This window comes from Nelusetta ayraudi, unplaced genomic scaffold (assembly GCF_046127955.1).
Source record: "Nelusetta ayraudi isolate G7.1 ecotype Tasmania unplaced genomic scaffold, CSIRO-AGI_Nayr_v1 ptg000060l, whole genome shotgun sequence".
NCBI lineage: Eukaryota > Metazoa > Chordata > Actinopteri > Tetraodontiformes > Monacanthidae > Nelusetta > Nelusetta ayraudi.
Genome location: NW_027466110.1, coordinates 6636583 through 6659517, shown reverse-complemented (window position 1 = coordinate 6659517; position 22935 = coordinate 6636583). Strand labels below are relative to the sequence as shown.

At 45.5% G+C, this 22935-nt stretch overlaps 1 protein-coding gene across 4 annotated transcripts; it reads left to right on the top strand.

Moving 5' to 3' along the window:
• The first annotated feature begins 3710 nt into the window (after positions 1-3710).
• On the top strand, positions 3711-22657 carry LOC142897448 (alsin-like). 4 transcript variants are annotated; one of them, XM_076039800.1, is made up of 41 exons: positions 3711-3918; positions 4705-4789; positions 4881-5041; positions 5126-5350; positions 5742-5932; positions 6053-6085; positions 6179-6382; positions 6516-6646; positions 6793-7001; positions 7203-7287; positions 7418-7602; positions 8691-8859; positions 9177-9273; positions 9833-9910; positions 10009-10212; positions 10844-11015; positions 11676-11871; positions 12055-12120; positions 12411-12570; positions 12864-12995; positions 13155-13283; positions 13469-13492; positions 15247-15317; positions 15507-15573; positions 15673-15851; positions 16242-16307; positions 16532-16630; positions 16824-16988; positions 17153-17264; positions 17436-17513; positions 17643-17779; positions 17944-18099; positions 18218-18332; positions 18570-18727; positions 19146-19244; positions 19351-19530; positions 19730-19775; positions 19857-19918; positions 20309-20458; positions 20666-20762; positions 20880-22657. In XM_076039800.1, exons 2-41 carry the CDS (start codon positions 4770-4772, stop codon positions 20916-20918), a joined length of 4947 nt encoding a protein of 1648 aa, XP_075895915.1. In that variant the 5' UTR covers positions 3711-3918; positions 4705-4769; the 3' UTR covers positions 20919-22657. The 4 variants fall into 4 exon arrangements, with proteins under 4 accessions (XP_075895915.1, XP_075895916.1, XP_075895914.1 ...); XM_076039801.1 differs by having other exon boundaries at positions 4623-4789; positions 17947-18099; XM_076039799.1 differs by having other exon boundaries at positions 4623-4789.
• The last annotated feature ends 278 nt before the right edge of the window (positions 22658-22935 follow it).

Here is a 22935-nt window from a genome sequence, read left to right as displayed (position 1 = left end):
GAATGGAGGCGAAACAAGGAAGAGGGGGTTGGGTTGGCTGTGGGGGAGGAGGCGGTGGTGGGTGGGGGAGGGGAGGGCCTCCTGCCGTCCTGGAGGTCAAACACACAGCTGCAGTCGTCACCTTTCACGGCAGGGGACACACACACACACTGCCACGGCTGTGATCATCGCTCTCGGCGGGTGTCTGACCCGGGCCAGATGGTCACCGTCTTTTTTATGACTTTTTTTTTTGTCATGTCCGCACGAGGCCAGTGTTTTTCCAACACACTCCCTGCGAGGCGGCGGCTACATCTCAAGACGGCGCTCTCTCTCTCTCTCTCTCTCTCTCTCTCTCTCTCTCTCTGTCTCTCTCTCCCTCTCTCTCTCTGTCTGTCTGTCTGTCTGTCTCTCTCTCTCTCCCTCTCTCGCGTTGTCGTGTGAACGAGTTTAAACGGTGCCTGATCAAGGACGCATCAGTAACATGTTCTCTTTATCCTCTTTTGTCTTTATATGGAGGTTTTCTTCCCATGAAGGTAAAAAAAAAAAAGTCTGTTACTCCAAAGCCTTTGTGATCTCATAATGGGGTCGACCGGTTCTGAAAAAAAACTTTTTTCCACCAATACCCACAAACTCCTCTGTCCAACTGAGCATATTTGTGTGTGTGTGTGTGTGTGTGTGTGTGTGTGTGTGTGTGTGTGTGTGTGTGTGTGTGTGTGTAGGGAGAGCGAAAGAGAGAGGGAGCGGGGGAACGATTGTGCCAAATTAGCCTGTGTGGAAAATGTTTTATCAGGGTCCAGACATGTGTTTTTAATGTTCTTCATATAGTCAGCCTACACACACGCACACACCACACGCACACACACACCGACAGTGTTCTTCCAGTCCCAGATACTTGAATTGAAGCCGCTCCCCTTGTTTTTTCTCAGATAGTGAGGTAAAATCTTGGCATCACATGTGGGATACAAATCAGATAAGTTGATAAATGCACTAACGCGAAGCAGACTGTGAGCTATATTTTTTCCTTTCTGTCTGATGATAAAGACATCAGGATGAATTCTACATGTGTCAAACAAGTTTTTGAAAAAAGCAGCAGTAACAAACACAAGTGAGGTAATAAAACACAACGAGGTTCCAGTTGGAAACAAATATAATCGTCGTATTAAAGAAAATTGCAGCGGATCTGATTTCCTCTCTCCCTTTTATCAGAGGTATTTGGTTTTTTTCTCTCTCACAAAAGTCGACCAGAGTTAGAATTCGAAAGAGAGGCAAAGGTAATATTTCACAGGAAATTAGTAATTTTCCCATCTGACTTTTTTTTTCTCGTCTTCATATCGATACAAAACGCTCTTTCATCCACACTCACACTATTCTTGGTCTCTTTTCCAACCTACTCTTTTAAAGAAAAATGGTCTTAAAGAAACAATGGACAGATTTTGTCCAATAGACTCATGGTAGATTGTACACGGTAGATAGAAGCCAGTGTTAGCAGCGCTAGGTGACCTGATGCAGCTGCTGCTGCTGCTACTGCTGTGTGAGTCAAGGGGTACAGGGCGCTGCGTGTCAGCGGTGCCTAGTCCTCACGACACTGCGGTCAGTCAAACCGCCCCCTCAGACGTGGTGTGTCTCTGCGGCCTGGGGCTGCAGCCAGCTCACAAATACACACACACACACACACACACACGCACGTACACACACACATCCAAAAATTGCCCCCGCTGCCTTTTAAATCTCGTCTCCAGCTGCAGTTGGAGTTTTATAAGGGAGTTTGGATGAGGGAATACTTGTTGCTCGAGTCACGATGTGAAATCATAGTTTTGAATGTCTGTGTGCGCCAGAGGGTGGGTTCGCACAGATAACACAAGAGCAGCGTCAACCTGCCCTGGGAATACAAGTGAACTCTCATTTTTTTTTACGTGAACTGCATGCTTTATACAGATCTTATTTTCATTTTGAAAAGTACATGTTTTAACCAGAAGAGTCGAATCGGCCGGTGTTTGGCCTCGTGTGGATTAGCCTGACGTCTGCTCTGTGGGTTTTATTTGCTGCAGCAGTCTTCCTAAAACACAGGAGGCATCGACTCGTGGCTCATTCATCATCCTGATGTCCGTCTTTGATTAGCAGTTGTTTTGTTGATGCGTATTTCCAGTAAATGAATGAGAGACTAGGACTCTCACAAACACCTTTGTTGCTTTAAAACCTTTTCGAGCAGCTTCCTGCATCACGCAACTCTCAGTGGGACCACACGCATCTCTTCTGCTGGACTTGCAGTTCTTGCAGCACAGGCCGTCGGTCTGTCTTCGGGCCTCACACGCCCTGATGCAGGGCCGAAGACAGAAGCTAAGGGCCACAGCTGTTCTCTTTTAATGTTTTGTGTTTAACTCCAAGATGGCAAAAATATTACACTCTTTTTCTCCCGATCCTCCACCCCGCTTCCTTTTTCATTTTCCCCCCTCTTTTACTGCAGGCAGTAAAAGTTGGAGCCAAAACCTGTTGGACGCTTTTATATAGAGAGTACTTAAAATGGCAAACAAGAGCTGATCACGAACATGGGAGAAAGGAAGTTGAAAAAAAAAAAAAAAACAGGAAAGAAGAAACCCAGGAGCAAGTTGTAGAAGCCAAAGCCAAACAGCGTAAAACTATTCATGTTAATCACAGTTAATCACAGGAAAGGATGGTTTCAGGCATGGATTGGTTTATTAAAAACACTTTATTGAGGGCAAAAAAGCAACCCCAAATTGTTTTTGTTATTAAAATTATTATCCTTGATCAGTGCAAACTGACTCTTGATCCTTGCAAACTGTTTAAAACAAACAATCTTGTGATGGATTTAAACATATAAAAGTTGATTCATGGTCATTTGGTCAACCCACAGTTCAAACCTCATTCAATGAGAAAAATCTGATTAGGTCAGATATTATTGGAGCACCAGTTTCTAACAACTGTCGCGTTTATGACTTTCAAATGTAGAGTGACATTTAATGTGTGCACAGTGTTGCAGTGCACATGTCCTCCTGTAGGCGACGCTGCACTCAACATTCGGAGTAAAATCTTTTAGTCCAAACTGGACTGAAGGGAGACCTCTGCTGTTTCATCAATGATGGTGGGGGAGGGAAAAAAAAATAAATCAAAAAATCAAAAACAAACAAACAAAAATAGTCAAATAATCTTCTGTAGTTACAGCAGGCTTGTGACGAACGGAAATAGATTCCCTACTTCCCTAATCTCTCATTAAACTACTTTAGTACTTCTGCCAATTAGTTTCACTTCATTAAAAGCCAGAGACACCTGTGTTAACCCAACTTCAATTCTGAAATGAAATATGAGTTAAAAAATAAATAAATAAATAAATAAATCAGTAACGTTAGTGTGACGAAACACACATTTTAACACACGTTGACAGATGACAAAACCTTTAAATCTGAGAGAGAGAGAGAGAGAGAGAGAGAGAGAGAGAGAGAGAGAGAGAGAGAGAGAGAGAGAGAGAGAGAGAGAGAGAGATTTAGCCTCTTAAAGTCTATGTTTTGAATGAAACCAACGTGCTGGCCAAGGGTGTTTTAGTTTTGGGTCATTATCTGAAAAAACGTCGAGTTATTAAATACAGTTACACATATTTATTATATATTATATTTATTTTTGGCCAATCTGTGTCAAAATGCGGCCTATACGTTACCGTAGAGCGATTGTTTCTTCCCGAGTACCGCCTCTTTGAAGTAGCAACAGGTGTGGCACCGTCGGTGTTTGTCCCTGCTCGGCAGCCGTAGGAGAAGCTGCTTCTCCGGACTGCAGCACCAAACTGTCAACTTTGCCTACAGTGCTCTGCACTGATTCGAATATTTCGAACGTCACCGTCAGTACACATTCCATGAGGGGTCGGGACAACCAGCAGCACCCGTCAGTGTCTCCCGTCAGGAATGTGAGCACGGATCCAACTGACAGTCCGTAAGTTGAGTTAGCCCGCTGTAGCAGCCCTAGCATTGAGTTAGCCAACTTTTACTTGGCACAGTTCGCCCTTGTACACGGTTGTCGCCATCCGTGTTTTATTTTAGAGGAAGTGGTAGACTTGGGTAAATATTAAGACTTGTCAACACAGCCGGCACTAAGTGTATTCACTGCTTTGTGCGTTTCGCGTTTGCTGTTTAATAAGCGGCGCTCTTTTCGCGTAAACGGTGACTGTAAAGCGCTTAGCGTAAAGTGATTACAGTGATGATGTGATCTTCTTTTTTTTTTCTTCTCCCGTCCCCAAGCACAGGTTCCCTGGCGCAGAGTAGTTTGTGCACATTTTTAGCATGTAGTGCGCGTATAACTAGTAGTTATCGTGTATTATAGGGGTATAAAGCCATACTTTATGGGGGGGTACTCAGTCTGGGATGTTTCCCTCATCCTTAAAAAAAATAAAAAATAAAAAATAAAAAAAGAACCCACACACACATTAGATATAGCAAGAATAAAACAAAATTAATAAATGTGTGTGTTTAAAGGGCTGCTTTGCTTATGAAATACTTGGTGTAGTGGTCAGTTCAGTGGCGACAAAAAGTAGTTGAAAAATTCAGAGAGCTCAACATGTTGCAAAGGCCTGTCTGCTTTTCCGTTTCTTCTTCTTTTTTTTTCTTTTTTTTAATTAAAACCTGTTCTTCACTTTTTAGCAATGCACCTAAAAGGTTTCGAGGCAAGAAAGAGGAATCCTCTTTTTGTCTGAAAATAGTTGAGGCTGAATCTACATTTCAGAAGATCTTACTGGCAATGCCAAGAGAGCCGCTTTCACTTTCCTGTGGAATGGAGAACTTGAAGTGATGGAGAGGAAAGAGGACCGGTAAGGGATTCCCAACACACACACATACACACACGCGGACTGCTACTCACTCTCTGTCATAATGTCCTAATGTGTTTGTGTCTTAATGCAGCCTAACAGAGGAGGAGGTCCCCTCAGCCCCAGACAGAGGCCTGGCTCACATCTGGAAGTCAGCAGGTGCCAGTGCACAGCTGTGTCCGGAGAGATTGCTCCTTTCCAAGCCTGTTCTCCAGGTTGCCTTGGGAGATCACCACGGACTCCTGCTGACACAGGGTGAGAGCCACAGTGAGAGTCCAAACAGGGTTTGACCCGATGACACAGTCATCAAATCAGCTGTAATGGGCCGAGCTGTTGCAGGTGGTCTGGTGTATTCATTCGGCGAGCTGTTGTGGAGAGACCAGAGCGTCCCGGCCTCCGCCCCGCTGCTCGAGGCCTCACTGCTGGGGACAAGCGTGGTCCGCGTGGCTGCCGGAGGTTTTCACTGCGGGGTGCTGAGTGAGCATGGCAGCGTGTACACATGGGGGGAAAACACCGCGGGACAGTGTGGCCTGGCAGAGAGGAGCACGGCTGCAAGCATCACCGGTCAGTTTGAAACACAGTCCCCTTCTTTTTTCTTCTTCTTCTTCTTCTTCTTCTTCTTCTTCTTCTTCTTCTTCTTTCCAGCAATTTGGTCAACTTTGTTGTTTTAAAATGTGCTCTGTAAATAAATTTGATTTGATTAACTTGGTTGGGAATTCCTAAAGTCTTTACCTTTTTAATTATTCATTTCAATTTTAACCCATGGGTTTAATTGGGAAAGAGAATTTTTTTTTTTTTTTTTTTTAAAGAGAATTACAACAGCATTGGAATGTCTGACAAGATGCGTCACCCTTCCTGTGACACCTCCTTCCCTCCCAGCCATGTTAATTTCAATACAAAAGCTCTCCCTTGTGAGTGATATTGCCTAATGCATTGTGGAAAACATCCGTGCTAGTTTCAGAACCGTACTTGGTCAACGTGGTGGACAGCGACGTCGGTCCCCCTGCAGTGGTCCGGGTTGTGGACCTGGCCTTCGGAAGGGAGCACAGCCTGGCTCTGTCGGCCCAGAACGAGCTGTGGGCGTGGGGCAGCGGCTGCCAGCTCGGCCTGGTCACCAGCACCTTCCCTGTGTGTCGGCCACAGAAGGTCGGTTTGTGTGCAGTTTAGAAAAAAATGACTCTTCACATCAAATGTTGGCCAAAGTTTAACTACCGGTGTAGCAGCTCTTGATTTAATCCTGCATGTCGGTTTTCTTCTCTGGCTCAGGTGGAGCACTTGGCCGGCAGGCATGTGATTCAGGTATTCTAATGGCACTTTTGCCCATTTTAAATCAAAACATAGTCAGTGCTGTGCCCAGAAAAAAAAAAAAACATCTGCATGAATGTTCCTCAGGTGGCGTGTGGCGCCTACCACAGTGTGGCGCTGGTTCGTAGTTTACCTGCAAAGAACCGTAACACCCAGGGTGCCCCTGAGACGAGGGACCGCGGCCGGTCCCCTCACTTTTTTGTGGGGGAAAGAGAAGAGCTGTCTGCGGTGGACGGGGGTCACTACTGCCCTCTGGGGGTGGAGCTGACCGAAGGGGCGTCGGGGGGTGAGGTAAACACCAATCATTTGGGTTTTTTGAGATTTTTCGACAGATGTATCACCAGACATTTTTGTCGATCCATTCCTGTCTTTATAGGTCTGTATCTTTTCAGCACTCCTTGTTGACTCTTTTTTTTCTTTGCAGTCCCTGACTCCTCCAAGCAGAAGGGGTCCAAGGCGAAGGCTGCATCCTGACGGGAGGTCAGCGGGCAGCAGTCCGGGCTCTGTGTCAAGGTCAACACGAGTTACTGAAGGAGGCAAAATGAACACTAAACAGTTAAGTATCACTCTGACCGTCTCAGTGTGTCATTAAACACCAGTGGCAGAGAATGTACGTGACCTTGTTCTGCCAAAGGCTTCTCCTCTGTCAGATTTAGTCTCCCATAACATTTCTGGAATTTTTTGCCTCCTTTTCCCCTCAGGGAGAGACTTGCAGTGGAGCCTGACGGCCACAGTGACGCTGTGGCTCAGACGGATGGTATCCCCAAGTCACACGCCCACACTGGCTGGACGGCCAATAAGAACTTTGCTTTCCCGGATGAGTTGGAGCTGCAGAGCATCCTTGGGAAACTCTCTCATCACACTTTGGACAAACAGGGAGACACTGACTCTCTGAGCAGTTACACTTCAGGTCTGCCATTCTAAACTTCTTACTCTTGATATCTTTATCTACATTGTTTGCTTTCAATTTTTTTTTCCACATATGTTCATGTGTTCTTTTGTCACACTGTCTCACCATGCATTGCACTCTTATGCAGTTACACTAATCTCGGTATATAAATTCTATTGTTCCAGCTGTGAACCTTAACTGTTTTATTGTTGCTTCCTGCAGATGACAGCTATGTTTCTTCAACTCCTCCCACTGATCAGTTCACCGCAAGCTTCAAAGAGGCTCAAATAAAGGTTGAAACCAACAAGTAGGAGCAGTTGTTTTTTTCAACTACTACCCTGCAACTGTTGCAGAAAAAGAATTTCCCTTTCCCTCTTTTGCTGTTTGCATCCCTTGAGGAATGTGATTTCACCTGAATTTGACCCTCTCTGTTCCAGTAACTATGCAACACCTCAGCCGCACTCCTCCTCCCCGTTGTGCGTGGAAGAAGTTCGGCTTTGTCTGGGAACAGAGCAGCAGGTGCTGCAGGGGAAGAAGAGCTCCAGCCTGTCCAACATAAACCAGTGGACCAAGGCTTCTGCGGCTGGCAGGAGACGCTCCCTGCCTGGAACTCCCAACCGGGGTAGGAACGGCAGGGCGTGAACAGCACGAGTGCTCTCGCTTCTTGCTGCCATCAGCACCGTGTCTGTGTTTCTCCGCTGTAAAGTAAGAAAGAATGTCGTTCCTTTCAGAGTCACAGCTTCCAACTTAACCAAATGTGACCTTTGAACCAGAATGATTTAAAGTCTTGACGCTGCAGAATTTACACAGACTGATTTCACACGAAGGCAACTACTTCCTGGTAGCTGTGGCCACTCAAAGCACGAGAGCAGCTATAAGCCATAGGGTCAGGGTCTGCTCTTTCTCTCTGATGTGGTCCTGTCACTCATTCACCTCATGACACTCACTCACTCTCTCATTAAAGCAACTCTAGGTAACTTTTCAACCATAAAATTATGATTCCAAACTCAGTAAAGCAGTAGATAAACGATGAATATGATCAGTGGTGCCGCCTCGGCAGCGAGAGGGGGGGGGTTGTGCCAGCTGTAACTGCACTGCGTAACTTTCACGCATGACCCCAGACGCCTTCCTGTGTTGTCATTACATATAGGATGAACCACACGTTTATTTAGAGGCGGTCTTACATACTGCTATTACAAATACATAAGATTGTACAATGACGGAATGGAACCCAATAAGTAACCTCGATGAAAGACGAAGTGATAAAAGTGTTTGCTACGACGTTATTGTCAATGTCTGTTTTACCTTTCATATTGGAGTTTTTCCTGAACACATACGAGCGCTCCAGCTAGGCGACTATTTGTATTTCCCCACATCAATGAACTAGCGCTGCAGCGCGTTTACTTCGTCACTTCGCCATTTCCACCCAAAGTTACCTAGATTTGCTTTAAGTCAGGGACGCAGGGCTTTACAGGTATTTACAAGGGTGTGATCACATCAAACCTGTTTGTGCAGTCTGTGTGTTTGCCCACGTGGAAGATGGAGTTGCTCTGCGTGAAAGATTGGGTGATGTTGTGATGTAGGACACGCTGTGTACTTCTGCTGGCTGGTTGCTGTTTTAGCTGCCTCATTCTTCACGCTCATATAAAAATAAAAGATCCCAACATCAGTAGCAGGATGTTTCATTTACCGTTTGCGGCTCTCTTTCAGGGTCCCCACGGCGACAGCGGCCATGTGACTGCAGGTCGTCTCCTGGAGGTCACCTCCAGGCTGCAGCGTGCGAGGTGGCCACAGACGGTCTGCCGTCCCTGGACACGGAGGTGTGGAGCTGGGGCCGCGGCTCCGAGGGCCAGCTGGGACACGGAGATCAGCTCGCCAGGTTTGGAGCTGTTGATAGATTTGTACATACCAGAAAATGTTGAAGGGATAATATTTGCACTTCATTTCCTGAAATAAACAGACAGGGACACAAAAACACATAAACACAAAACAGTCCCACTCAGTGCAGCTGTACGAGATTTGCATTTCAGGGAATGTCAATTGTAATATGATATGCCTGCCTGTGTGTGTGTGTGTGTGTGTGTGTGTGTGTGTGTGTGTGTGTGTGTGTGTGTGTGTGTGTGTGTGTGTGTGTGTGTGTGTGTGTGCGTGTGCGTGTGCGTGTGCGTGTGCGTCTGTGTGTGTGTGCATGTGCAGACTTCAGCCTCTGTGTATAAAGCCCCTGTCTGGCGAGGAGGTGATCAAAGTGGCAGCAGGTTCTCATCACTCTCTGGCTCTCACTGCTCAGTGTCAGGTAACAAAGACGTTTTTCAAGAAAAAAAACTCACTTACTGTACTTGAGGTTTTTTCTTTTCTTTTTCATCATACAGTTTACACTAACAGTCAACGATTTGGACACAGCTATGAATTTATTGTCTTTTCTTTCTTTCTCATGACTATTGACATTGCACTTTCTCACTGAAGGCATCAAAACTACGTATGAACACACATGGAATTATGTAGGAAACTGTAGAAGTCCAAAATAACTCAAACACATTTTATATTTCAATTCTATTAAAAAAGCCACCTTTCATAAAAGGCATATTTAGAGTTATTTAATGTGTTTTCTTTTCTGCATAATTACATATATCTTGCTCATATATTTGATGTCTTCAGAATCTGTCTGCAGTGAAGAAACTTGTGTGCATGTGAAGGTGTGTCCAAATTTTTGACTCGATTTAATGTACTTTTATACAATAAATCGACCTGTTGCCCTGGAAGGTATTGGAGTTTCTTTCAATATGACTTCGAAGAAGCTTTTTGAGCCAAATCTCTGCGTAGGTCTGAGCAAAATCAACATCTCTGCTCCACAGGTGTATTCATGGGGTAGCAACATGTGTGGACAGCTGGGTCACGTCAACAGTCCTGTTACTGTCCCTCAGCAGGCCAAGGTGTGTTGCAGGGAAAAGAAAAAAAAGAAACAAGACTGCCCAGTTCACCGTGTTGCAGTCGCTCTTGACAGACTGGGGGCGCTGGTGGTGTGTTGCAGCTCTCCGATGGCCTGCGGGTTTGGGACGTGTCCGGCGGCCAGAGCCACTCCCTCCTCCTGGCTGACGGGGACTGCGTGCAGCCCGTCCTGCTGTACTGCGGTCAGCAGCAGGAGCCGAGCAAGAGGCCTGGTCAAGGTCAGAGGTCACCCAGCAGAGCGGAGAGCTACACTGTACGGCCCACCCTGCTGCCCTTCTGCTCAGAGGTCTGTGTGAAAGGCCCAGCGTGGCTGTCTTGCAGTAGGATTGACGGTGCAGGATTCAAACTTTTATATGTATGTCAGAGCCCTTAGATCACCCAGAGAGGAGTCATTTTAGGTTACTATTTTAATATTGCAATTTGTGTAATAAACAAATGCAATAGATATGTATTTTTTCGACCCGAAAAATCTTGCCCTGGTATCTCATGTTGATTAAAACATTTTTTCATGTATCCTAGCAAAATCTAATTTCAAGCTCCTATTAAACAAAAGCTGAGTTTGTATTGGAGCTGCTGATTTGAAAAAAAAAAGCTATGTCATAAAATACCCATTTATGTAATGCAGCTAATACAAGTTTAACATTGACCAAGTTCAAGAGTCTGTTTCTGAACACACAACACCTTCACTTTAAGCCTGAAAGAGGCAGAGTGGTGGTGAATCATACTGTATGAGACAGGATATCCTGAGCTGTGACTCTTAGAAGTGTTTGAACCTCCTGTTGATGAAGCACCGCAGAGGTGGAGGAGCTTCGCCTGGAGCTGGAGAACAATCAGGTCACGCTGATGAAAGATCAAAGTGTTTCTCTTGCACCACTGTGGGTATGTCGCTGTCTGTTTGTGTGTGTGTGTGTGTGTAGATGGGTTACCTCAGCAGCGTGTGCAGCGGAGGTCAGACCTGTGTGGCCCTGGCCGACCACAACATCATGGGCTTCGTCTCTGCGATCCACGAGCTGGCGTCCAGCGAGAGGCGGATCTACTGCTGGCTGAGCAGCGTCAGGAGGATCCTCCTCACGCCTCTCCGCAGCCGAGGTCAGAGGCTTTCCGCTTAAAACACTTTGAAGCCCTCAGTGTTGTTAGACTGAAAATGTTCATTTTGTCTTCATTGATAGATCACGCTTTTCTTTTGTTCAGACAAATAAGTCGAATTGTAAAGATGTTTCCTGCTTGACAGTTTCGACTATCACCCCAGTCTCCCTCAGAGGCTTCATCCAACTGCTGCTGACGTGTCATTTTAACAGCTGCCTCACCCGCCTTGGATGGTCTCTGGAGAATTGAATCCCAGGTATGCAAGAAGGTGCACGCCCCCTCGTCCCGGTTGATGGTGCCGCTCGACCTCCTCCTGATCCCAGTGGCCTCTTTTGTCCAACGTTTTAATTTGTTGGTCTCAGATGCGATGATGTTGGCCTTATCCCAGTCCATGATGTGGTTATTTCTACTGTAATTATCCGTGATGGCTGGTTGAGATCAGGATGAGGGGCGTACACCCTCTCACATACCTTCTCCAGAGACCATCCAAGTTAAATGTCACATTGGCGGGACGTCGAATGACACTTCTAAGGGAGACTGGAGTCACATTCGAAACTGTCAAGCAGAAAAAACATCTTTACATCTCTGCTTAGTTGTCTGAACAAAAGAAAATAAGACAAACCTCAGTGTTGTTTACCGTCCACACTGTTCACTGCCTCACAGAGAGCGCCAGTCCATCGCTGGGCGAGCCGTGCACCCACCTCTTCTTCTCTCTCTGCGAGCGGTTTTTCCACCTGAGCGCTCTGATTGGGCGACACTCTGCATCACTGAGCTACTTCCTGCACCACGCCCAGGGCCGCGACGTCACCTGCCTCCCTCTGTTGACGCACATGCAGCACTTCCTGGACATTTATAAGGAGTAAGGTTTATGTCAAAGACAGAAATAGTTTCTCTTGAATTATGTATTTATTCACTTCTTATGTTATTTGTTTACAGTAGATGGTGTAAAAGGGTATTGTGGATTTTTTTTTGCAAATTGATAAAGATGATAAGTTGACCCCTTAATTTGAAGTCCATCCTCTCTTCTTCTCTCTCTTTGCAGGTATTGTTCTTCAGTAGGAGACTTTCTGGTGATGGGGGGGTTCCACTCACTCCATAAACTCTCTCTGTAAGTTTAACTTAATGTTTTTCCCTCAGATTTTCTCCTCACTCGTGTTAAAAAGTCATCAACAATTGAAGCTGAGGAGATAGACTCATAATAAGTCATAGGGCCACGTTATGCAAATTCAGTGCTTTGCAACAATATCAAGCATCTCAAGAAAGATGGTCCAAGAACTTCCCTGAAATGAAAAAGATCTGCTTTTAAGTTATTTTCTATGAGATTCAGTATGAAAGACCTTGAAGAATAAAAGCAAGTGGTAACAGGATTTCTCTCTCTGTTTGTGTTTCTGTGCCCAGTGAGTGTTTAGGCACTCAGCACACCCTCCTCTCAAGCCTTTGTGTGTCTGAGAAGTCAGCCAAGGAGGACGTGGATCTGGTTCTGCTGTTCTACCGGCCGCTGCAGCAGCTGCACCAGTACAGCAGGGTCCTGCTCAAGCTGGCCGCCTGTTTCGACGTGGTGAGGGGAAAGCCTGCGCTGCTCCTGCTTCTTCTCCGCGCAAAGTCACAATAGGGTTTTCACCTTTCTAGAAACTTGATTTGTTTCACTTGTCCCTCATAGTGTTTGCTGAGAGTGCAGTATAATTACAGATTTCATTTTCATGTTCATCCTTCTCTCTTTGCAAATAAGGCTTTATTGGATTCTGCCTCAATTCCCAGAATCAAGTGCCTGGGAAAAAAAGCAGATTGATGCTTCCTGGTACTTCTAATGTGGTTCTTGTTCTCAAAAGACGACCCGTTTGTCTTCCCCAGTTAACGCCAGAGTATCAGTCCCTCCATCAGGGCTGCAGCCAGTATGAGTGCCTCTCTTTGTCACTGCTGAGGAGGGAGAAGGAGTCCGAGAGCACCTTCCTCTTCTGGAAGAGCCACTCTGGAAAAACCACTGTGAGCACAGCACCGTTTCACTACTGCATCTCACCAGCCACGCTTGCCTTGCCTGGCTTGACTGTTGATCGAGGCAGGATTTATGGGAAAGTGTTTTTTTTCCTTCCTCTTCTTGTATTTTTTTTTTCTCTCTCTCTCAACGAGTGAATGTCCTTGCAGGAGGTTCTGCGACTCCCGCAGCGCCGTGTGGTCTGCGAAAGCAGCAACAGGTCTCTGACTCTGCAGAACGCCGGGCGCTTCACCAACCACTGGTTCATTCTGTTCAATGACGCACTGGTGCACACGCAGGTAAACAAACAAGCGCAGACACACAGTGTGCGTGTGTTCAGCGGGTAGCCGCAGTCATTTATTTTCCTTTTTTAAGCATTTCACTGTTTCTTTTGTGTCCTCCTGGCACCGTGACCACATGTTGTGCTTAATCTTTCTTTTTTCTTTTTCTTTTCTTTTTAACGTTGTATCTTTCAATCACCCAGGGTGCCATTCCCTCCCAGAGCTTTGTAAGTATCCCTGCCACCTGTTTGCCCACTGGCCAGTTAATCCTCACTGGGCTTCAGGCCGCAGCAGCATGGGGTGTCCTGGCCTCTGTTTGGTGCTTTTGCTCACTCGGGGTTCACAGGCCCGTAGACTTGAACGCAGCAGCGTTGTGAGCTGAGAGATTCTCACCGCTCTGCAGCCTGCTAGTTGCTGTCTCATCAGCAGAGGTGTGGTGTTGTTCACATAGATAGAGGAATGCAGAGTGGCGTAGGCGTGTCTCTTTGGAAGTTCCCATATTGTGGCTGTTTTCACATCTTGATTTTTCACCCAGGGCTTCGGTGGTGCAGCCTTGCATGATTAATTAACCAAAACCTCTGAAGCTCTCCCCAGAAAACAGCCTATTTATCCCCCTGTTTACAGCCTCTTGCCCCCCCCCCAAAAAAAAGCATGTTATAGCTTCCCGCTAAAATTCAGTGCTCTTTGTGACGCCACAGAGGGTTGATTTTGACACTTGTGTGTGTTGGATCACATTTTCTAAAACATATGTTCACTACCAGTCAAAGGTTTGGACACACTATCTAATGTAATGTTTTTTCTTTGTCTTTGGTACTTTCTACACTGCAGATAGATACTGAAGACATCTAAAATATGAGCACGATATACGTCATTATGCAGCAAAGAAAAACATGTTAAATAACTCTGAATATGCTTTTTACGAAAGGTGGCTATTTTGAAGAATTTAAATTTAAAACGTGTTTGAGTTATTTTACACATTTGTTTCCTGCATAATTCCCCATGTGTTCATTTGTAGTTTTGATGCCTTCAGTGAGAAAGTGCAATGTCAATAGTCATGAGAATAAAAGAGAAGACATTCAGTTCATAGGGTGAGTCTAAACTTTGCACTGGTATGTGGATCTTGCTTGGATCTTTTTCACTGAATTGGCTGATTCGGTTTTAGTTCATCTTTCCTGCGTTGTGTGTTTTCCCACATCTCCCACATAGACATAGACAGGTGGAATCGTAACAGTCGCCACTTTGTAATTTTGCATACTAGTACACAGAAGCCAACACAAGTTGTTTTGCGGTCCCGTTTGGCGCTGAACCCCGACTAACACCTGCCCTGGTCTCTGCTCACTGTGCCGTGTTGTGTTTCTTGATGGCAGGCTGTGGTGCAGCCTGTGCAGGTCCTGCCTCTGGGCTCCATTTGCATTTGACACTGAAACTATGTCCAGTTTATCAGGACTGAAGACTCTAGAGGACATGCGACTGGTCCTGAATATGAAAAAGCTTTCATAGCTTTGCTTTTTTTTTTTCATGACATACTCAACATTTTTAGAGATTCCTGACCTTTAAGGCAGTGTTACTTGAAGATAATACTGTTTCATAGTGATTTAAAAGATTAACAGAATATAAGTCAATTACATATGTATGCATTTATAGTAGAATCAAAACATTTGAGTTCTGGACCTGCTGGACCTGCTCGGTGTCATGACAATGGTTTTTAACTTTCCCAGGGATAAAGCAGAAGTGGTGTCAAACTGAAACATCATTTATGATTTAATATAAAAGAGTCTGTTGAGAAATATGTAATTTTTTTTAATTGTAAAAAGGAAGTGATTGTATCGCAACTTTACAATCAGTGCTCCTGCACTGTGCCTACACTAAAAATGAAATTACAGTTGTGTAACTTCCCCAGTTCACCAGACCACAGTGAGAGTGGGAGGACAGTGTTGCGAAGCACACCATCATAAAGTTATCCTGGGTTCTGTGTCTGCAGTTCTCCACGCATCACGTCTATCCTCTGAGCTGCCTGTGGGTGAAGCCGGTCTCTGGAGACGGCAGCGGGCTGTGAGTTCCGCTCCACTCTTCTGAAATCCTTGTCAAATACAATTGTCTTTATACTAAAATACTTCAAAGTAAAGCCCCCTCGTTTATGTTTGAACGAGTAAGATAAAGGTCTTTTAAAAAAAAAAAAAAAAAAAAAAAACCACACGTGTGTGTTATGTCATCATATCCATGTGTGTTGTGTCTCTTCAGCTTTGCCATCAGTATCACCTGCCCAGAGGAGAGCTTCACCTTAGTGGCCTCCACTCCCCAGGAGAAGGTACCACTACAGTTTAAATGAGTCATTAGTTAGCCTCTCTGGCTAACAGTGACAGGTTGTAGAATGCCGAGTGCATTGTTGGTCATTTCCTGGTTCCAGAACAAGTGGCTGCGATCCATTAACAAGGCGGTGGACGAGGTGCTGGGTGGCGGAGGGGAGGGGTCGTCGCCAGGGGTGATGGGAATCTCCCGCACCGCCTCCTACACCTTCACTGGGGAGGGACGCTTCAAAGACGCCAAGTACAGCGGCGGCTGGCTGGCCGGACGAGTCCACGGCAGGTCAGAAAGTGTGTGTGTGTGTGTGTTTGTTTGTGAAACAGCGACATCAAGCGTTTACATTTTAGATTGCAGCGTCAGGCAGCCGGATTGTCCACACCAGGCTTCCTTAGAAATATGGTGGAGCAAGATAGCAGCAACTAGAAGCAAGACCCTTCCTACATGTATATCTTATATACAAATAAGAACCGTTCTATAGGGAGGAAAAACAAATTATCTTTATTGTATTGCGATTATCCACTTTTATTAATGTATGTATGGGCAGTATATTAAGCTTTTACCAATATAAAAATCATAAATCAGACTAAGTGTACACACTGGGCCTTTAAGTCATGCAGGCTTCATGCTAATAGCTGCAGTTGCATGACAGATGCACGTCTGTCTTTTTTGCAGAGGTACCATGAAGTGGCCTGATGGACGGACGTACAGCGGCAACTTTAAGAACGGATCCGAGGACGGGTGAGCACGGTTAGAAATGATCTCAAGCCAAGTAACACAACACTTGTGGATACATGTACATCGAGGTTCATGATCAGAAACCCGCAAAACTCTGCCTTTTATTTCGAGGCGTGGCCATGATTTTCTTTTTCTTTTCTTTTTTTTTTGCCCAGAACTTGTAATTAGCGCTTAACTGGTAACATCTGCGCAAATAAACATGCATGCATTTTGCAAATGGTTTCCAGCTACGGAGAGTGTTTAATGCCGAACAAAGAGCTGAACAAGCACGACAGCTACCAAGGCCAGTGGAAAGATGGCAAGATCCACGGATTCGGCAAGTACAAGTCAGTACGGCGGAAAAAACCCAAAGAACCGCCCAGCGCTGCCATGCACACACTCAGAGGCCTTGCCCTGTTCCTGTTCCTGTGTGTGTGTGTGTGTGTGTGTGTGTGTGTGTGTGTGTGTGTGTGTGTGTGTGTGTGTGTGTGTGTGTGTGTGTGTGTGTGTGTGTGTGTGTGTGTGTGTGTGTGTGTGTAGGTACGCGAGGGGAGAGGTGTACGAAGGCTGCTTCAACGACAGCCAGCGCCACGGCTACGGCATGCTGAGCTCCGGTCGGCTGGCCAAGACGTCCTCCAGCGTTTTCATTGGCCACTGGGTCCACGACAAGAAGACGGGATACGGCGTTTATGATGACATCACCAGGTGGAGGGAACTCTCCCCGGCTTTGTTTTGTCGCTGTTGTTGCAAATGTGTAAAAGAAGAGAAACTTCTTGTTCTTTCGTCTTATCTAGAACCTGATTAACAACAATCGTTTTGTGTCAGTTCTATGCAGAGAATCTTAATATGTTCTCGTGTCTTTCCCCCAGGGGTGAGAAGTACGTGGGCCAGTGGTTGGATGAGCAGCGACACGGCAGCGCTGTGGTGGTCACCCAGGCTGGTGTCTACTATGAGGGAACCTTCAGAGACAACAAGATGAGTGTGAGTCAATTCGGAGCCCTCTGTGTGTCTTTGTTTCAAGACTTCTCACTGCCCATTCGTGTGCCTTGGTTTTTAATCGGTATTCCAGGGAGCATCTCCATTAAATCCCAGCGATCCGGTAAAGACGCGTAGGTCTTGAACGACGTGCATGTGTGCGTTGTCTCCCACCAGGGTCCCGGTCTGCTGGTGTCGGATGATGACACGGCTCTGCAGGGAGACTTTTCCGATGACTGGGTCATCAACGGGAAGGTGAGAATGATCTCTCTCCCTGCACTTCCACTTCACATGAAGGATCCTCTTCACAAGAGAGCAAAGAGCCAAGACGTCTTTGCCTCTCTCCGCTCTTAATTCCACCTAAAGTCCTCTTTTGCTCTTCAGGGTGTTTTATCCTTGGCCAATGGTGACAGTGTGGAGGGCCTGTTCAACGGAGACTGGACCAGCGGGTTGAAGGTAGTGGGAACGTACACCAAGCCAACCAGTGACGAGCCAGGAATCGGCAACAGGGAGAGCCAGCTGTGAGTTAAAGACCCTTTAAAGATGCTGACACACATCACACTGATCCTGTTCTTTAAAGTGTGTGTGTGTGTGTGTGTGTGTGTGTGTGTGTGTGTGTGTGTGTGTGTGTGTGTGTGTGTGTGTGTGTGTGTGTGTGTGTGTGTGTGTGTGTGTGTGTGTGCAGCAGGTTAGGGCAGTACGCCGTGCCTGCTGCTCAGAGATGGCTGTGCGTGTTTGACGAGTGTTGGTCTCGACTGGGCTGCGAGGCGGCCGGCAAAGGAGAGAGAAGTGCAGCCTGGGAAAATATCGCTGTCATGATCACAAACGCTCGACGACATAGGTTAACACACACACACACACACACACACACAAATAAAAGAAACACAAAAAGAAAATAGAAAATAGCGTGTGTGTGTGTGTGTGTGTGTGTGTGTGTGTGTGTGTGTGTGTGTGTGCAGCCCGAACCTCAGCAGGTCTCAGAGCAAAGTGCTGGAGTCTCTGGAGATCATCCCTCAGCACGGAGAGCCCATCACCACTACCAATTATGACAACGTGCGGCGGTACCTCATCAAGGTGAAGCTGGGAGGGTGTGTGGGTCACTGTCCTCGTGCACTGAACACTATTCAAGAACCAATCACTGCACTGTATTGATTTGGACTTGAAGTTGCTCATTTGTAACTTGAATCTCTTTCCTTTCTAATGTCCTCTCCTTTGGGGATGAATAAATACCTGATTTTCCAAGCGCTCCAGCCTTCCTACATCAAATATGAAATATAACCTGACTGAATATGCCCCCAATTACTGTGCCAGGCATCGGAGACCCCCTTCCACCCAGTGGGCTGGCTGGTGGAGACCTTGGTGACCGTCTACAGGATGACCTACGTGGGCGTGGGTTCCAACCGCAGGCTGCTGCAGCAGGCGGTGCAGGAGGTCCAGGCGTACCTCAACCACCTCTACAGCATCGTCTGGTAGATACGAGCTCCCACTCTAGTCGACCCCTGCGGGTTCAGCCTAGTTTCAGACGCGTCAGTCCAAACAATAAAAGTGTGAAATAACTCAAACATGGTTTATATTTAAATTCTTCAAAATAGCCACATTTCATAAAAAGCATGTTTAGAGTTATTTAACATGTTTTTTTTTATTCTGCATAATTACATATATCTTACTCATATATTTGATGTCTTCTGCAGTGTAGAAAGTACTAAAGATGAGGAGGTGTGTCCACTATTAACTGGTAGTGTTTGTTTTCCTGTTTCCTTGTCTTTTCCCCCAGGGGTGAGAAGCTATGGTAGCTAGTGCTAATAGTTATCCCAGTTTCTTTGTATTTTGGCTTTATTGACAAACATAAAACACTGCAGTCTCTGTGCTTCAACCGTTGCCCTGCAGCTTCCTGTTCCCAGGGTTACCAGAAGATGGCGGCATCATCCCCGAGCCGCCCGGCTCCCCGTCTAAACCCTTGCTTGGTCTTGATGCGGCGTGGCAAAGGTAAAGGTGCTCGCACATCATGGCCGTTCAGCGATGTCCATCACAGCGCTGTTGACACTGAGCCTCCTCCCTCCTGCCTCCTCCCTCCCCTCCTCCTCCCCTGCAGCGTGGTGGTGGTGAGCTCCTCCTCGCTGCTCCTCCCCCTGCTGCTCCCGCGACTCTACCCGCCTCTCTTCACCCTCTACTGCCTGCGGGAGGAGCACCTGGACGCCAAGTACTGGGAGCACACGCTGCGGCTCAACAAGCAGCCCGACCAGTCGCTGCTCAGCTTCCTGGCGGTGCAGGAGTGAGTTTGACCAATCAGCACACAGCAGACACCTGGTCTGGCTTCCAGTTCAAGGATGTAGCTCTGGTTTTTGGACACAGCTGCAAACTGATGTGTGTGTGTGTGTGTGTGTGTGTGTGTGTGTGTGTGTGTGTGTGTGTGTGTGTGTGTGTGTGTGTGTGTGTGTGTGTGTGTGTGTGTGTGTGTGTGTGTGTTTTAGGAAGTTCTGGCCTGTTTGGATGTCAATTCTGGGAGAGAAAAAGCAGGTGCGTTGCCTGATTGCTTGTCTGACGTTGTTGGATGTTGAAGGCCACTGAATAATGGATCTTTTCCAACTTTGCCTGCAGATTGTGTCCACCAGCAAAGATGCCTGTTTTGTTTCTGCTGTGGAGACTCTCCAGCAAATCAGGTAGCTGCCTTGTGACCTCACGTTTAATTGAAATGTGATGCAGTTTGCTCAAATGACTTTTTTATTTCGAGTTGATGAGTTTTTTGTGGAAGGCTGTACACAGAGGGCTAGTATTGCTGTGTTCTGGGGAGCTATAAAGTTTTTTTTGTACAATAGGCAAGTCTGGGATTAGAAATAATAGGAATGAAAATGGGACCTGAGCTAATATGACCTTTAGGATTCTACGAAGGCCTGACCCAACATTCTGATTGTTCTCTGAACGCTCGTGCTTGTGTTGTGTTGCATGACCATTAGTTACTGTCAGCACATAAGAAACCTGTGTGTGTGTGTGTGTGTGTGTGTGTGTGTGTGTGTGTGTGTGTGTGTGTGTGTGTGTGTGTGTGTGTGCAGCACCACCTTCACTCCATCGGACAAACTGGTCGTCATCCAGAAGACCTTCGAGGAGTTGACTCAGGACGTCAAACATGTGCAGCAGAACCACTTCATGTGGTGCATGGACGACCTGCTGCCCCTCTTCCTCTACGTGGTGGTCAGAGCAAGGTGTGCATGCCAACACACACACACACACACTTTTTTTTTTGACTGTGTCGTGTGCATGTGTAATGAACACTTCTGTTATTTTGCATCTTTAAACAACCAATTTAGCTTTTGATTCAAACCTGAATTGTTGGACACTTTGATGAGACGACTTCAGGGCAACATGCTGCTTTCTTTGTCGGTTGTGTTTGTTGCTGCTCCGTCCACCAGGATCAGGAATCTGGGAGCTGAGGTCAACATGATAGAAGACTTGATGGATCCCAACATTCAGCACGGAGAGCTGGGCATGATGTTCACCACACTGAAGGTCTGTGTTGCACGTCGCCCTCCGCCAGATCACAAGCTTGATTATACAAAAATCAGCTGATATCATCCCGCTTGAGAACAAATGAATTCAAAAATCAGCTGACTGTCTCCCTTGCAGGCCTGCTACATCCAGATCCAGCAGGAGTCGGCTACATAGGAAGCCCCCGCACCTCAGAGCCTCCAGAAGAAACCCAGTCAGAGCAGCAGTGTGGGACTGGAGGCTGCTGGGAAGCTGCAGCAGACGCAAGCAGGACAAAGCCTCATTCAAATTGACAAGGATGGTTGTCTTACATCCAGTTCACACCAAAAGAATGAAGCTCTTCCAGGTTCTCTGAAGGGAAGCAGCACATCACCCTCTGCTGGGAAAGTCATAAAACTGCATTATTATCTTCTGAGCAATGAGGCAATACTGAGCACTTAGCACCACTTTAAAAATTTTTTGTTTTTTTTTTCATTGTAGCCCTCATTAGTTTTTCGCATTGCCTTGTTTGCTTCCTGTTTGCAGGATCTCCAGGGGAAGTGATGGATCTACTTCTCTGTGTCTAAAATATGGTTGTGATGTACAGAAGAGAATTTCAATGAAATGTAAAACTAAAAGTGCGTGATGTTTTTTGCACTCATGCACTCCGTAGAGGATCCAAGTATTTGAACTAATTTCTGTTTTATTCTGCACTTGTTTACAGTGATTTGATTTGAGTTTTGATTTGGGAGAAAAGAATATTTTTAATATACTAAACAGGCTTTCGAGGTTATCAGTGTGTGATGTAGCCTGATTTGCAGGACTGTGTTCGACTCATTTTAACACACACGCATTTTATTTTATTATTTATACTTTTCAAAGTAGGAAAGGAGCTTTTAGATATTGCACACTTCATTAGAAGCACAGCATTTTTACAACAAAGGGAGACGTTTTTAATACTGGCCGTTTTATCCAGGAAATGGTCACACCCCTGTTCTTCAGTGTGTGTGTGTGTGCGTGTGAGTGCGTGCGTGCGCAAGAACAAGCACCTATGATTCAAGAAAAAAAGGAAGCATAATGTTACGGTTTTTCTAAGTTCTGCATATTTCAAGGAATTAATTGCATGGAACAATTAAAATGAGTGTTTTCACTTGTGTAACATCTTGCTGCTCTTTGAATTCCACTGGCTGTCTACTCTGTGTTTTCATCAAATTCACTTCTTAAATTTTCAAACTATACACATGTTTAAAAATCAAGCAGTTTTTGGTGTTTTGAAATCATTCCGTCTGCGGTTAATAACTGTCAAACCTTTCCAGACGCAGATCTTTTAGTGGTGCCGTATAGTTACAAGTTAAGTCTAAAAGAAATTCCCATGAGTTTTAGATGAACTGTAATCAGCACTGTATTTGGACATGATTTTATGTATTTGTTACAGACATGTCAAAAAAAACAAATGATGTCATTATGTTTTCTATAGGAAATCCCACCATCACTGACTGTTGAAGTTTCTGCTGTTTCTGTGTTCTAAGACCCTTTTGACCGAATGTCCACAAGTTTTTTGTTACCATTTTGTTTAAAACATTTGCATCCCAGAAATTCATTTGCAGTTTGTGTCTGTTGCTTTGTTTTCATCCCAGACCTTCACTTCATTCAATAACACAGTTTTTAGTCAGTCATGACTCTTTTTTTGTTTTGTTTTTTTAGTGTATTTACTTTATAAAACATCTCAACAAGTCATGAAGGCTGTACTTCTTCACATCAGGCTGAATGGGACTGAATTTTTAACTCAGTAATTTTGTACTTCTATATTTTTGTAACATCATGCAAAAATCTGCAACTGGTTTCAATGCATTTTTAGAAAAGAAATAAATAAAGAGGCAACGATAATAATTCTGATTTTCTTGTCAAGAGATAAATAAATTTGTTTTGATTGTGAAGTTGTCTTCACGCAACAATTATTTTGTATTACAATCTTGCAGCTATGTGCGGTCTTGATTGGTTTAGATGAGTTTGTTTTTGTTTTTGGTGCTGTTTCTCTTTTCATATCATCTGTAGGTGCAAGTTGAAGAAAACGCTGCAACGCTGAAGGTGCTGCAAGCTGAAGCCAGGACCTTTCAGTCCCCCAGTCAGTGACGGAGATCATTTTGAGTGTCACAGTCTTTTAAGTACTTTTGAATGATCAAAATTCTCGGTGTGCTTCATGAAAACTGTATTA

What these genes read in the sequence shown, in the direction of transcription:
- LOC142897448 (XM_076039800.1), top strand. Translation starts at nt 4,770, where the DNA reads ATGGAGAGGAAAGAGGACCG. An exon ending in CGGACTCCTGCTGACACAGG is followed by an intron (nt 5,042 to 5,125) that starts GTGAGAGCCACA and finishes GAGCTGTTGCAG; the next exon opens with GTGGTCTGGTGTATTCATTC. An exon ending in GGCAAAATGAACACTAAACA is followed by an intron (nt 6,647 to 6,792) that starts GTTAAGTATCAC and finishes TTTTCCCCTCAG; the next exon opens with GGAGAGACTTGCAGTGGAGC.